Source organism: Macrotis lagotis, chromosome 2 (genome assembly GCF_037893015.1).
Source record: "Macrotis lagotis isolate mMagLag1 chromosome 2, bilby.v1.9.chrom.fasta, whole genome shotgun sequence".
Lineage (NCBI taxonomy): Eukaryota > Metazoa > Chordata > Mammalia > Peramelemorphia > Peramelidae > Macrotis > Macrotis lagotis.
The window spans coordinates 330,103,338-330,119,367 of record NC_133659.1 but is presented as its reverse complement, the minus strand read 5'-3'; the positions used below and the strand labels follow the sequence as shown (position 1 = coordinate 330,119,367).

Here is a 16,030-nt window from a genome sequence, read left to right as displayed (position 1 = left end):
CCCTGCTTACTTTCACCATTCAACTTCTTTGTTCCTGTTCTGATGTTTCTGAATGGTGCTGATGGAAATCATGAGACTGGTGACTACTACAAACTGCCTCCAACATTCTCGTGTTTCCTAATTGATTTGCTCTCCCAAGTCTCCACAGTGGCTGCTTCAGATCTCAGTTTTCCTCAAGCCTCTTATCTTCCTTCATTCTTCCTCAAAGGTCACCACTCCCCTGCCCTTTCTCAACAGAAGACCTCACTTCATTCTTGAGAAAAATTGAAACCATTTTCTAAGAGCTCCCGCTTTCCCCCTTCTCCTTTATAGACATCCCCCACTATCTCTTTCTTCATTCCTGTCTGAGAGAAAGAGATGAACCTTCTTCTTGCCCAGGCAACCTCTACCTGCAAAAATGATCCTGCTCTACCCTCTCTGTGACCTTCACTCTTATCACTTCTGTTCAGACTCTTTCCCTCTCTCCTGCATACAAATACATCCATGTTTCCTCCAGTCTCCAAAAATAGTCCATTTGATCCTTTGATCCAAGCATTGTTTCTGTATCATCCTGTAAATCCTCTTCCCCTTCTCGGCTAAATTTGAGATAACTCTATAGTAATTATTATGATGTGTGACATCTGAAGTAATGGATGGAGCAAAGGTTTGAGTGTCTGGCCCTCAACTTATTTCCTCTTGTTCTGTTGCAAAACCTCTACTTTATGGCTCCTGACCTCATCAGTTCTTTCGCTCGAGGCAGATAGCATCTTTTATCATGATGGGGGGACCTCACTGTTAATCATCCTGGGGCAATAGGTATTTACAAATTATAAACAAAAGAAAATCTTTTAAAATTCAACTGAAACCACTTTCACCAGTGCCACCAGTGGTTTCTTAGTGACTGGGTCTTTTCTCAATCCTTAATCTTCTGGACTTCTTTGCCACCTTGAACACTGTCATCATCTCCTGGATGTTCTCTCTTCCCTTCATTTTCATGACACTGCCCTCCTGATTTTCCTCCTATCTCTGACCGTTGCCCTTCAATCTCCTTGGCTGGTTCTTCCACCAGATCATGCCCCATTGTGATAGATTTCCCCCAAAGTTCTGTCCTGGGTCCTCTTTTCCCTCTTCACTATTTCACTTGATGATCTCATCTGCTCCTATAAATTCATTTATCACCTCTATGCTAAAGCTTCCCAGAGTCAAATATTCCTAGTCATTTACCCAAGTTAAAGTCATGTGTCTTCAGGTGTCCCTTAGAGATCTCTGACTGGTTGTCCTATAAATGCCTTTCATCCAATACATCCAAAACAGGACTCATTATCTTTCCCCCCAAACACCCTCCTCTTTCCAATGTACTCCATCATTCCATTTCTCTCACCTCCACTCCTGGCTTCCCTGGGTTCCTTCAGACTCTTTTCCAATCTTTCCTTCTGCTTTGCTCAATGTCCCTTACTACTCAAGCTTCCCATCTATTCTGTATAATCCCACTATGGATAACTTGTCTCTTCCATTGGAATGGAAGCTCCTTGAGGGCAGGGACCCTGTTTTTGCCTTTCTTATTCTCAGTACTTCATTCAATGACTGGCACTTATTAAATAGTCCAACTAACTGACTATTCTCTTAGGTAAAGGTGAAACAGATTGTCCAGGAATTTGTTCTGGCTGTTTCTGCCCATCAGCTGAGGCTATGTGGTTCTTTCTATTCCATGATTCTCTCCTATTACCACCTTCCCTGGTGGTTGTTTGGGGTTGGATCCCCAAATACCTGAGTAGAGAGTACTGGATTTGGAGCTGGAAAAGATTTGGATTCAAATCCCTACTTTGATCTTGGGCATATCACCTAATAGCTCTAAACCTCAGTTTCCTCATTTATAAAATAGAATATGAGAACACTTTCATTCAAAGGGTTGTGATGACTGTGCTTATCTATAGTCCTAGAGAAATGTGTTGTGATTAGCATTTCTTCCCCTTGTTGAACCTGGAGTCTAAAGACTCAAGTTCAAATTTTGACTCTATTATTTATCGATTCTGTGACTCTAGGCAAGTCTCTATCTCTTTGGAGGCTCAGTTTTCTATCTATAGAATGTTAATCATAACTGCAGAGTGGAAGCTGGATGACCCCTTGCTCTGGATATTGGATTCCAGACCTGAGATTCTGAAATTTCTTGTCCCTCCCTGCCTTACTAGGCTGTGAGGGATGAATGGAATTGTGCCTAAGTAGCATACAAGGGAAGGTGTACAAGAGGCCCTGGAATTTTATGAACATGTCTTCTTTTGGGGCCCAGTTTGCCCCTCCCCCAGAGATGACTCTGACACCAGCAAGAAGGGATCGTCGGAGGCCAATTCTTTCTATGTGCGAGTCAACCATTCCTTGCCCGAGCAGGCCGACCCCCGGGCTCTGTGTGTGAAAGGCCAAGAGATCCTGCGTGTGGTAGATCTAGCCTACAAGGGTCGGCCTGAGTGGTACTGTGCCCGAGTCGACCCCCTCACCCTTCGAGATCTGGACAAGGGAACGGTACCCAACTTCCGAAGGTAACCGAAGGCTGATGGATACATGGGGATGGGGTGGTCTGCCCTGGTAAGGTGTGGGAGGAATGCCTTGGGTACGGATAGGGGGTATTATGCTCTTGCTGACAACTGCCCTCCCCAACTTTCCCTGATGAGATGCTACTCCTTTATAGAGCCCAGCAACTCCTGGAAGCCCAGGACAAATGTCCGCACTATGGTCGCTCCAGGAATCACCGGATTAATGTGAGTGGAGGCTGGGGCTGGGAGGGGGTAGGCAGGGGCTCCTTTCTTTTCCCTGTCTTTCCCTTTGGGTGTGGTGGAGCTACAGAGGAAGGCAGGAAAGCTTTGGCACAATATTCTTGGCCCTGTTTGCCCTCCTTCATTGGATGGGGCCCTAGTTATCACTCTCACCCTATATCCCAGCTGACCTGTCTCCCTATTAGAATATAAGTATGATAGAGACTCATGCTTGTGGTATTCTCACAGGCTCTGATATATAGTAGGTACTTAATAAATGCTCTATTGGTCTGACTTTCTACCTGTCTTATCTGTCTATCTGTCTGAAAGTCTGCCTTTCTGTCTGTTTTGGGTGGCAAGGTCAGGTCTATGACCTGTTCTCATCTTTTCCTCCCTCTGCCCATCCAGCTAAAGAAACGTGCCTTAGACCAGCTCCGTCTGGTGAAGCCCAGACTCTCAGGGGGGCCAGGCGATCCTCAGGAACAGTTGTTGCTAGACCCTTGCCCAGGTGAGCCACTGCCCCTCAACCCTGGAGTGTCCTGAGCTTGGAGACATGGAGATATCTATAATGTAGGAGGAGGTCATCCTGGGTTTGGAGTAATTCCAGCCCCATTATTTAGGGGAAATGTGGGAGCTTTCTTTTCTCTTTGAGACTTGACTTCCTCATCTGTCACATGAGAGAATTGGATTTCCAAAGTTCTTTCCAGCTCTAGATCTGATGATCCTGTGATCTGAGTTCCAATCCAGTCATTTATGACCTGTGCAACCTTGGACAATGCAACTCTCTCTGGGTCTCATGTTTTTCATCTTTAAGAAATGGGAATGAGAGGGGAGGCTAGGTGGTGTAGTGGATAAAGCACCGGCCTTGGAGTCAGGAGTACCTGGGTTCAAATCCGGTCTCAGACACATAATAATTACCTAGCTGTGTGGCCTTGGGCAAGCCATTTAACCCTGTTTGCCTTGCAAAAACCTAAAAAACCCCAAAACAAAACAAAAGAAATGGGAATGAGATTGGATAATCCCTGAGGTTCCTTCCTGTGGTTCTACTAAAGTCAATTCAATCTCTGTGTCTCAGTTTCCTCATTTGTAAAATGAAGGGGTTGGATTAGATGGCCCTTGGAGTCCCTCGCAGGTGTTGATCTGGGGTCCTGAGAGGAAAGCCCAGAAAAGGAAACTGAGCCACCCAAGGTCACACAAGGGAGTAGTTTGGAATGAGGGTGTACTCCTTTAGTTTGTAGAGATGGGAAGAATTTGAAACTTCTGGAAGAGGGCTAGCCAAGGTCTCTCTTGCCCCAGCACTTATCCCATCTGTCTCTCCCAGAGCCTGACCGGAGCACCAAGCCATATAGCCCGGTCCGGCCTCTGCTGGTGTCCTCGCTCCGTCCTGTGGTGCTGTCCCCTGAATGTCTGGCCCCCCGCTTAATCCGAAACCTATTGGACCTGCCTACATCACGCCTGGATTTCCATGTATGTCCGGCAGGTAAGCATGGGGCCTGGGAAGGGAGAAGGGTGGGGGAGAGACAGAGGCAGACAAAATGATGAACTCTATCTCTCGCCTCAGAGAGCCTCACCGGAGATGAACCACTGGTCCCCGCAGCCCCAGGTGCCCCCTCAGCTCAGCCTGTTCCTCAGGGCCTCGGTCTGAGGGTCCGGACCATCCAGGAATCTATTGGAAAGGTATGGAAGGAGGAGGAGGGAGGGATGGCTGGGATGGAAGGAGGAGGAGGGAGGGACGGCTGGGATGGAAGGAGGAGGAGGGAGGGACGGCTGGGGTGGAAGGAGGAGGAGGGAGGGACGGCTGGGGTGGAAGGAGGAGGAGGGAGGGACGGCTGGGATGGAAGGAGGAGGAGGGAGGGACGGCTGGGATGGGAGGAGGAGGAGGGAGGGGCGGCTGGGGTGGGAGGAGGAGGAGGGAGGGATGGCTGGGATGGAAGGAGGAGGAGGGAGGGATGGCTGGGATGGAAGGAGGAGGAGGGAGGGGCGGCTGGGGTGGGAGGAGGAGGAGGGAGGGATGGCTGGGATGGAAGGAGGAGGAGGGAGGGATGGCTGGGATGGAAGGAGGAGGAGGGAGGGAGGGATGGCTGGGATGGAAGGAGGAGGAGGGAGGGAGGGATGGCTGGGATGGAAGGAGGAGGAGGGAGGGATGGCTGGGATGGGAGGAGGAGGAGGGAGGGGCGGCTGGGGTGGGAGGAGGAGGAGGGAGGGATGGCTGGGGTGGGAGGAGGAGGAGGGAGGGGCGGCTGGGATGGAAGGAGGAGGAGGGAGGGACGGCTGGGGTGGGCGGCGGTTGTGAGAATCACATGGAAAAACACTCGTAAAACCACATCGAAATGTGATCTTTTTTAGTTATTATTCTTGCTATAGTTGTGCACAGGCTTTTTTTTTTTTTGTATTTCAAGAAACGTAGTTTGCTAGAAGATTTATTTCTTGGTATTTGGACATCATTGAATCACAGGATCTTGGGCCTGGAGTGGCGACAGAATAAAGTCCTGGAGATAGACTCTAGGGCTTGCTGTAGACACTTAATCATTTTGGGCCTTGGGCAAGTTACTTTCTCTCAGTTTCCTCATCCTAAAAAGGGGAATAAGAATTGTATTACTACCTGGAGCTCTTTGGAGGATCTAATGAGATAAGACATGTAAAACTCTCTGTATTAGTCCATATTAGCCGTATTCTTATGACAAATGAGAAAACATATCAAGGAAACAAAGGAGCAAACCTAGGAGGGTAGGTAAGTTGCCCAAGGGTGCCCAACTAGTATCCAGACCCAGGACTTCAGGGTTTCTTTTCCTCTTCAGTGTCTTGCTGTAACCTCTTTCTATGCACCTACCTCTTGATTGGGCCTCAGTTTCCTTCTCTGTGAAATTCGAAGTGTGGGCCAGATTTTCTCCAATGTCCCACTCAGATCTATTATTATATGACTCCAATCTTGGACAGGTCAGGGCTTATTTGTGCCCATTTATCAGATGAGGAAACTGAGAAGAAGAAATGACTTGACAGAGGTAACATAAGAAAGCCCCCAGGCCTCTCCGGGCCTCAGTTGTTTCATTTATAACCTGGAATAATTGGGGACCTCTGAGACCCCTTCAATCTCTAAATCTTGGACCCTGTATTCCTATGGACTCAGGTCTCCTGGTGTTTGGGCCAGGGATTTTTTTCTCTGCTAAATTATCTCATGAATAATTTCCCCCAGGTGAAGGGGAGGTGGAGAACCCGTGTTCTTCTTGTGCCTGGCTACATCTGGGACCCTGATGGGCTGGGGAGGCAACACGAGGGCCTGGAGCCTGAGGATAGAACATGAGCTCCAAAGGACTCTTTTCCTTGCTCCCCAATTTAGAACAAACACTGCTTACTAGAGCTGAGCCCCCAGAGTGTGAGAGAACTGGTGCGGAGTGAGATCTATCCTATCGTCATCCATGTGAATGTGACAGAGAAGAATGTTCGGGAAATCAGGTGAGACCGTGCCCATGGGGTTCAGGATGTGGGGGTCAGGGGTGGTCAGTGAGGAAAGTGAGAGTAGGCCCAAGGGGTTCTGGGAGAGATGGGAGCAGGATTGCTGGGAGTAGAAGAATGGGGACACTTGGGGGGGCAATGGCAGAGGAAACCTTGAAGGACAGAGAACTTGAGGTTCAGTCTCTGAATCAGGTAGTAAGTAGCTACTTACTACCTGAGGTCTGCATTGGAGTTCAAATCCTGTGGACACTTATTTGCACAGTAGGGCCCTGGGAAAGTCACTTTTTTCCTTCACCGACCCTCGCTTCTCCATCTGACAAATGGGATCCTTAAGTGATACAGCCTTCCTCCCATCATGGTTATGAGGACAGAACTAGGGAAATGGGAACAGATGATTAGTTATTAATTTTTTAAACTTCTTTAAGGTTGTTAGCCCTAGGGGCAAAGGGAATATGTCCCATATTAATTTTGTATTTCTTCAGATCTCAGCACGTCATGATGTGTTTAATCACTGCTGGGTTTTGACACGGACAAATAGTTTATAGATTATAGCCTATGGGGGAAGAGGATCCCAGGTCTGGAGCTAAGAGGGGCTTCAGAGGAGGTTTGTTCCCCTCATTTTACAAAGGAAGATAGTGAGGAGGTCATGGACCTTCCTAGGGTCACACAGCTACTTAGGATCGGAGATGAAATTCAGACAGAAGTCTTCCTGACTCTCCTATGTGACAAAGGGGGAAACTAAGCCTCAGAGAAGAGATATGACTTGTTCAGAGGGCAGGAATCAGTACTAGCTGCCTGCAGAGGTGGTCCTTGAGCTGGGAGGGCTGAGCTCCGTGACCTTGGATGCTAAGCTCAGGGTCACATTCCAGGGTCTGCTCCAGGTTAGCCTCCAGCTCACATCCCCATGTTCCCTTTGGCAGGAGTTTGCTGGGGCGGCCAGGCTGGCGAGACTCGGAGCTCCTGAGGCAGTGCCGCAGTGTGGAACATTTGCTTTCAGACCTGCCATGTTCCTGGGCACGGGTGGACACTCAGGCCTGGGCCCATGCAGAAGAACTGGCCAAGGTGGTTCGGGGTCGTATTCTGCAGGAGCAGGCCCGGACAGTGTGGGTGGAATGTGGGGAGATCTGACAACCCCATGCTGGGAGAACCGTGAACCCAGCTGGTCTGGGCCTCCTGCTTTGGGGCAGGCAGACTACCTCCCCCTTCCCAAGGTCTGCCTCTTCTTCCCCTTCCTTCTCCAAGCACTTTGAAGGTGGTGCAGACCTCCCTCGTCCAGGAAGGTGTTTCCTAGCTGCCCATCTTGGAAGACGGACCGACGTCTGGCAGTAGTGGCTGTTGGGAGGTGGGCAGGATGGCTGGGATCGGATTGGAGGAATTGGGGGTATGGATGCTTCATTTCCATGGCCTCCCCTTTCTCCTGAGTAGCCTTTCAACTTCAGGCTCCCATCCTATGACCAGGAGGACAGAGGAAAGCCTGGCCCCGAACTGATAAGCAATATCTCTAAAGCAGACATTCTCAATCTGCAGTCCACAACCCTCCAACCACACATGAGAACACTAGATGACATGCACAGAGTCTATGGAGAGATTGCAGGGGGGTGGTGAACTTGGATGGGAGAAAATGGCATTTTTCCTTTCAGTCTTCCTATCTAAACTTAGTATTCCCATAAATTATGAATGTAGTCAACAAAACATGATGCTGAAAAAGGGCCATTGGTATCCCCAGCCTGAGGGGCCTTGGACGTAAACCAAATGGAGAACCTCTGACCTACAGGGTGCGGACCTGGCTGCTTCTCCTTGGTCTGCCCCTTGGTCTGTTCTTCTATTTCTTGGTCGGGTCTCATGCACATGCCAACCTGCTTTTCTGGTGCCTATGGACTTTCTCCCCCTCATTCATGTAGGATTCTTGCCTGTGTTCACATGTACACAGGGCTATAGGCCCATCTTGTGATCACAGACAAAAATGGACACATGCCCTCAATGCCCTTGTTCTGAGGGTTTCCCTGCACATATTCTCACCCACGTGTGACAAGACAATCTCACAGCCATAGAGCTGGATTCCCCTCAAGCCCGGGGAAGGGCTGTAACTTTGTGAAGGTCACCCAAGTGAGAAATTCCAAAGACAGATTTGAACCCAGATTCTTGGGGTCCAAGCTCAGATTTCTTTCTCCTGTACCACATTATTACCATGTTATATGTGTGTCCACATGGATGTCACACACATTTAAATGTGAACCCACATGTTCTCATTGCTGCTCTGCATCCATTCTTGCAACATTTCCCTGTCCACATCTATGCACGCCTTCTCCCACAGACACTCCTTGTGGCCACTTCTCTTGCTCAGCCTTGTGTAAGTGGTATTACCTGTATTTGGAGGGTTTCTCCATGTTCACATGCTTCTCTTACTATCCCATGTGATAGCATGGTCTCACATGCAATCTCACCTCAACTTTTGCACACACATTCATCTGCACATACCTCGGTTTCCTTGTGAGACCCTGAACAGAAGCTGTGTTAACTTCAGGGGTTGGCTCAAACTGGAGACTTTAATGTGTATAAGTTATTAAGATCCTTTTTTTATTAGGAATCTGGTGTACAAAGAAGAAAATTAAAAGCCATTTGTAACAGAAACCAGGTTGTGGCTGCTGCTTCCCATCTCTCCCAGAGGGGCTTGGCCGGCCAGGCTTTTGGCTCCCCATTGCAGGGGGCTCCTGCTGTTTCAACCTTTCAATGCCTTCCCAGCCCCTCCTCCCCCCCAGCAGCTCGGGTTTCTCTCCTGGCTTTTGAGTCGCCATCTGCCAGCTGGGTCCCTGTCTTTGGGAGAACAAAGGGCCAGTCTGGGGCCAGATCACCTTACCTGACCCTGCGGGACCTTTGTCCTCTTTGCTCCTGCCCAGATGGACCACAGTAGCTGGAGACCTGACCTCTCTTCTTCAACTGGTGTAGGGCAAGTCCTCATCATGGTTGAGTCTCCTTTCCCTCATCTGTCCAATAAAGGACAAGAATGCTCTCTGCCTGATAAGTTGCCCAGGTGTATGGAAGTTCAGATGAGATGTCACCTGGAGCAAAGGAAGCGTCCCAGGAGGACCCCAGGATTTAAAAGCTGGAAGGATTTCATTAGTTCTGGTTCAACCCTTCACTTTCCAGATTAAAGATGGGATCCAGAAAATGTATAAAGTGGGAAGTTAGGAATTTAGGCTTAAAATAAAATGACAGAAATATAAATTAGACATGAAGTTTATTTGCTAAGATTTACCAAGAAACTCATAGGTAGGTAGTAGCCATCTATCCAAGATGACTACTCTGGAGAGAGAGAGAGAGAGAGAGAGAGAGAGAGAGAGAGAGAGAGAGAGAGAGAGAGAGACAGAGAGAGAGACAGAGAGAGAGAGACAGAGACAGAGACAGAGAGAGACACACACACACACACACACACAGAGAGAGAGAGAGAGAGAGAGAGAGAGAGAGTGAGACAAGGGAGTGTTTATACATAACCCAGGATAAGAAAATCATTAAACCTCCTTGGAGGCCTGTCTTTTTGGTTGCCCAACATTAGATTGCTCAATTGCTTGTCAAAGAATATTATCCTTATACAATATTATCTGGTCCAAAGGATGATCCATCCCTGGATTAAAGCAGGCAGGACAAGTTTTCCAATTTTTCTAATCATTTGAGTTTGTAATGAACATACTGGGAGATAATATCCCATTTCTTGTAACAGAAATTAGCCTTTTCCCCCCTAGGAATATAGATTTGAAATATTTATTAAACTTTTTCAAAAAATCATGTGGACAGCTAGGGTGGTACAGTGAATAGCACTGGCTCTGGAGTCAGGAGGACCTGAGTTCAAATCCTGTTTCAGATACTTAATAATGACCTAGCTGTGTGACCTTGGGCAAGTCACTTAACCCCATTGCCTTGCAAAACCAAAAACCAAAAAAAAAAAAAGTGATGTAGATAGGCTGGAAGAGACTCCAGAGAGCAGCTGCTCCATACATTTTCCAGCTGAGGAATCAGGCCCAGAGCTTCTGTGATTTGTGGAGAGCACACACAGCTAGCTAGTGTCACACTCAGGAATGAAGCCCCAGCCTTCTGACTCTTTACAAAGCTACCAAGTTCACATTGAGCCAAGGAGCGGGCCCTCTATCTGGTACCCACTAGTTTATTGGGGCATGGGAGATGAGGGTAGTGGGTGAAGGGATATATTTTTTAGAGATAAATGAGAAAGTAGAGAAGGTGAGAACGAAAGTTCTTGGCAGTATATTCCCCATAGGAACAATGGACCATTGGTGAAGACTGGAGTGTGTTTGACAAGGAAGGCAGCAAGGTGCTGCTGTGGATTGAGCACTGGTCCTGGAGGCAGGAGGACCTGATCTGGCCTCAGATGCTTGATACTAGCTGTGTGACCTTGGGCAAGTCACTTAATTAACCCTGATTGCCTCACATCCAGGGCCATTTGCAATCATCCTGTTCTATATCTGGCCACTGGACCCAGATGTCTCCAGAGGGGAAAGTGAGACTGGTGACTTAGCATAGCCCTCTGCCTCCCTCAAATCCGATCCACTTGCTTTTCATTGCATCACATGCCCTGATGCCATGGTCTTCTTCCAGAATGAAGGACAAACAACATTTGACAAGGATTGGCCTGGGCTTATAAATCTATTTAAATCTTATATATAAATCTCTTTATTGGCAAATCTAATTAAAGAATCTTCAGACTAATAAAACCAAGGGAGGAGACAACTTATTTGATTATTACCTATCTATTAAACTCCTCTTGTGAGTGAGGTTTTGGGTGATAATGAAAGATCCTGCCATCAAGGAATTGACATTTTATCAGGGGAGACAAAATCAATGAACAAACATTAAGCTTCTGCCATGTCTGAGAACTGTGTGGAAATCTAGGGATATACAGAGAAGATTGAAATGTTCTCTGCCCTCCAGAAGCTTTCATTCTAGGCCCAGCTAGGTGGCTCAGTGAATAGAACACGGCCCTGGAGTGAGTCAGACCTGAGTTCAATTCCAGCCTCAGACATTTGACACTAGTTATGTTAAGTTATTGAATCCCAATTACTTCACTAAAAACAAAACTAAATAAAACACCAAACCAACCATACAAGAAACAACAGCAAAAGAGAAGTTTATATTCCAGTCAAAGAGATGATGTCCCAACCAGCATTAACTATTACATGCCAGATGCTGAGTTAGCTACTGGTAAAAGGAAATAGTCCTTACATTTTACCCAAGGAGACAAGAGAGGTCCCCAAATGGACCTGTACAAAAGAGATACAAGGGAGCTCCCATGTATGAAGTGTAGCCACAGAAGACTAGGAACAAAAAGCCCAAGGGTTCAGAGATGTTGATACAAAAATATCCAATATGTGAATAAACTTTCTAAAGTTTCAGGGACCATTACTGTCTAGCAAATTCAATTGAAATTATTGCTGAAACTTGGTGAAGCTAGAATACAGCTAGCAAAGACTTGACATTCAAGAGGTAAAAGTGGGTTGGAGGTGGAGATTGTGCAAGAGCGAGAGGAGATCTCACATGAGGAGATCCGAGAGCCCAAGTGGGCATGCGTAATGGAGAGTACATCAATAAAGATCATCAGAAGCAAAAATGTTTGCCACGGGTCACCTGGTCAGAAAGAATGGCAAAAATGGCTTTAAAAAATCCCCTATCTTGGTGAATAGGAGATTCAACTAAGTCATAAGATCCTTCTTTGGGTGTATGGGATGATGATAACTGATGCTGGAGAGAACCTATCAACAGAAAACTTCTGTTTTCTCTGCCAAGAAGAACAGTGTTTGGACCGCACAGGATGGACAAAAGGCTAATAAGGAGTAAAACAAGATAATTAGGGAAATAGTAAGAGAATACCTAGGTGCTTTCAATCCATTCGATTCACCAGACTCAGACAAACTGTATCACAGGGTACTGAAAAAAACTGGTCAATGTAATTGCCAGGTTGTTTCAAAGATCATAGGGCATGGAAAAGGGAAGGTTATTTGCCCCTAATTTTTCCCTAAAAGGAGATTGGAGACTGGAAACTAGGCAGAGAAGGGTCAAATAGCAACATTTAGGTCTTATGTGATCTGCAAGTGCGGTCTGATCCAGGGTAAAATGTAATTAGGGATAATAATTACATTTTAAAAGTAAGTTACTATAAAGCTGCAGGGACCCTTTTGTGTGGATTGGTGGCACCCATTTCCATTTGAGTTACACTACCACTTCTCTAGGCTGTTTGAACTTAATTTTGCTTCCAGACAAAATTCTAGGATGTTCTATTAATAGAAGGATAGAATTTAAGAATACCTCAAGGGTCCAAGCTGCGTCAAAGTAAAAAATTTTTAAATCCCTAAGGCAAAGAAAATAGAGATAATGGGATGAAAATCTTGAACTCAGAGTAAAATTCTAGCATCTAATTGAGATTATATTTAAAATGCACTTGTATGGATAGATAGTACAGAAATTATAGTAAAATCATTTATTTAAATTTCTGCATCAATTGGCAGGCTTGGCCCTTTTAGTGTATTACTGAATCTAAGAAAAAGGAAACCGGGGACATGGAGCCCTTGTGACTTCATAAACACACCACATCAGATGAACTTAATTTCTTTTGACAAGGTTCCAGGATGGGTAGATCATGGGATGGCGAAGGTAGAGTTGACCCAGCTTTTGGCAAAGCATTTGACAAAGTTTGTAAGGCTGCTTTTGGGCCCAAGATGGAGAAATCCATAGTGGAGAGATATCAGTGCTATTAACAGCCTTCAAAATGAAGTGAGTGACAAGATCCAGAGCAATCCTTCCTGGATCAAGGTCTGCAGGGAGTGCATCCCTGCAATGCCCCAGTAAGCTGTCCTTGGACTGGCCTGCTGAACATTCATCATCAATGTCTGGATAAGCTTATCAAGTCTCTACGTGACGTGAAGCAGTCAGGGACAGCTGACTTAGATAAGATCAAAAACATCTTGTCAGTGTGGAATGATGGGATTGACCTAATATGAAATTAGGATTATGGCACAATTATTTAGTTACACACAGCTTTCAGGCTGCAAAATGTTTTGTACACATTATCTCATTGGAGATTCACAACAAACCTTTGAGGTAGGCTGTATCAGAATTATTGTCCCATCCTATAGAAAAGGAGACTGAGGATCAGGGAGGTTTAAGGGACTCATTGATGGTGGTGTCATGGATAGCATGTGGACCTGAAACCAGGGAGACCTGAGTTCATATCTTTGCTCAATCACTAGCTATGTGACCTTGGGCAAGTTAAATAAAGCTGCTGTGTTTCAGTTTTCTCAATTGTAAAATGGGGTTAATAATAGCACCTGCTTCATATGTGATCACTTAGTTCATAGTAAGAATTTAATAAATATTAATTTCCTTCTCCTCCCCCTCCCATATTGAATGGTGTCACAAGAAGTATTGGGGGGGGGTCAGAATTTAGATTTTAGTTTTCTGATTCCAAATTTAACACTTGATCCTTTAGGTAAAAGTCATATATGGATTTAAAAGAGACTGCTCAGGTACGGCATACTCGATTAAATGAAGAAAGATCCGGGGGTCTTAGTGGACTCAGCAGTATTATGACTCAACAGTGCAATATGATAGTCAAAGAGCAAAACTGAATGGGGTTTCAGGTCTTAGTAATAATAAAAGCAGAGGACCAAGAATGAGAGAGGCGATTGTCCCAATATGCTCTTCCGCACGCATTAGACGGTTGTAGTACTTTGTTCAGTTTAGGCTGAGTCATTTTAGGAAAGCTATGGCTATTGGGAGAGAATGCCCAGATGGATAAATGGCCTTAATGAAAGATGATGGATTGGAGGACTTGGTATGTTTAGCCTGTGTAAAAAAGATTGATGACGGTTGAGGTTGTGTTGGAATGGACCTGATTGCCACCTTCAAGCATTTCGAGGCTTGTCATGTGACAGAGGGATATATCCTTCTTGGTCCTTGAGGAATGGGTGCAAGGTGCAGACTTTGGCAGGATAGAAAGAGCAACTTATTAAGATTTAGAGCAGTTTGATAGTGGAAAGGAAAGGTCTGCGGCAGGAGTTAATGAGTTAGAGGTGGCTTCTAAGGGATCTAATCCAACTTCCTCAATCAACAGAGGGCTAAGATCTGGAAGGGCTCCAGTTGCCCTCTAGTCCTGTCCCACTCATCATTTTAATTTTGAAAGCACTGAGGCTGAGAAGGGCAATGACTTACCTTAGATGATACAGCAGATAGATAGATAGATAGATAGATAGATAGATAGATAGATGATAGATAGATAGATAGATGTAGATATAGATAGATAGAAGGGTTAGGATTTTAACATCATGATTGGTCTTTGGAGCTCAAATCCATTGTGCTTCTCACTTTACAAAGATGTACTGTATTTCTATTTTACAGTTGGGGAAATTGAGGCATGAGCAGATGGGACTTGAGCAAAGTCACATGGTAGGTTGCAGAGTTAATACTCCATCCTAGGTCACTGGAGTGCCAGTCCAGGGATTCTGTCCTGGGGACAGGGAAGAGGCTTGTTCATTGCCTCTCATGTTCCTTGAGCCAGGGCCTTTCTGTTTCAGTCAACAAAGGTGGAAATGTAGTACATTCAGTGATTATGATGATGATGATATCGATCCTCTGTTCTTGAAGAAGACCTTGACATCAGGGAGATGATGTCATGACTGAGAGAGAGGGTGCAATGCTGGATCACCAGCTTCACCTTCTCCTTCAGGGCCACCTGGGTCCCAGTGGCCAGATAGGAATCAGGACAACTGGAGATGACCCTGGGTGGGAGACAGAGTGAAGTGACTTGCCCAGGGTCATACAGCTAGTGTCAATTGGCTGAGGCCGAATTCAAAGAGCTGAGTGATTGTTGTTTGATACATTGATTGGTTTTGGAGTCGGAAGCCTTGGGTTTGAATCTTAGCCCTGCCATTACCTGGGAAAAAAATATGGACCTCAGTTTCCTCATCTGTCAAATTAAGCTGCAAGCTTATTCTTATGACTAGCAGCAGACCTGCCCCAGGGTTTGTGGTAGAGCTCTGTCTAAGCTTTGCTTGCTCCTATGTCCTGCCCCTGTATCCCCAGTAAACATTAACTAAGGAATGTTCCTTGCCTGAGGGCTTGGGGTTCAGTGGGAGGACTCTGGCACGCGCAATGCCTGGACCACCTCCAGTCCCCCTTGTCTCCAGGGGAGAAGGGCAGGAGCGAAGGACACGGATGGGGGATCAAGTGGAATGTGGTAGGCCTCAGGGGGTGGCAATTACCCAGGTTAACACGTGTTGAGACATTTCGAGGTAATAATGTCTCTGCTCGAAGGCCCCTCCCAACTCTGACATTCTCTGTCCTAAGTTCTCTCTCAATTCTAACATTCCACTTTCTAAGGTCCCTCCCAGTTCTAAATCCTATGATAGCAATAAGCACTAATGTCCCAACCAAGACTGAGCTGTCCAAGAGCAGAAGGGGAGACCCAAGGAGATCAGGAGCTCCCCATCTCTGGAGGATAAACAACCACATAGCTGACCCTTATGAAATGCTTGTTGGAAGAAATACCATTTCCATTCTGAGAAGGATTGGCCTAGATCCCTCTGCTCTGCTCTATAGTTGTGTGAGCCTAGGGGTTTGTGTTAGGCTGCTGGGGGGAGGCCAGGTGGGCAGGTGATGACCATCAGTCTGGACATCATAAGGAATCCATGGCTCTGGGAGGAGAGGAGTGTTTGAGGAACACGAGCTCATTCTTAGACCCTAGGGTACCCTCAATCTTTCATTTATCCAGTTTCTTGTAATAACTTACTTTTATATAGTCCATTAAACTTTATAAAGCATTTTCTCACAATGAGGTCTGAAGTATAAGG

The 16,030-nt window shown here is 46.2% G+C and overlaps 1 protein-coding gene across 2 annotated transcripts in view; it reads left to right on the top strand.

Annotated features, from left to right (window-relative positions):
- The window catches only part of CARD10 (caspase recruitment domain family member 10), a 51,914-nt gene extending 41,966 nt beyond the window's left edge, over positions 1-9,948 (top strand). Inside the window, exons 14-20 of one of the 2 annotated variants that reach the window (XM_074226872.1) lie at positions 2,267-2,513; positions 2,663-2,732; positions 3,135-3,234; positions 4,048-4,206; positions 4,288-4,403; positions 6,064-6,179; positions 7,100-9,948. In XM_074226872.1, coding sequence (XP_074082973.1) covers positions 2,267-2,513; positions 2,663-2,732; positions 3,135-3,234; positions 4,048-4,206; positions 4,288-4,403; positions 6,064-6,179; positions 7,100-7,307 — 1,016 coding nt within the window. In that variant the 3' untranslated portion in view covers positions 7,308-9,948. The remainder of the gene's footprint in view (positions 1-2,266; positions 2,514-2,662; positions 2,733-3,134; positions 3,235-4,047; positions 4,207-4,287; positions 4,404-6,063; positions 6,180-7,099) is intronic. The other variant, XM_074226873.1, reaches the window with a different exon arrangement.
- The last annotated feature ends 6,082 nt before the right edge of the window (positions 9,949-16,030 follow it).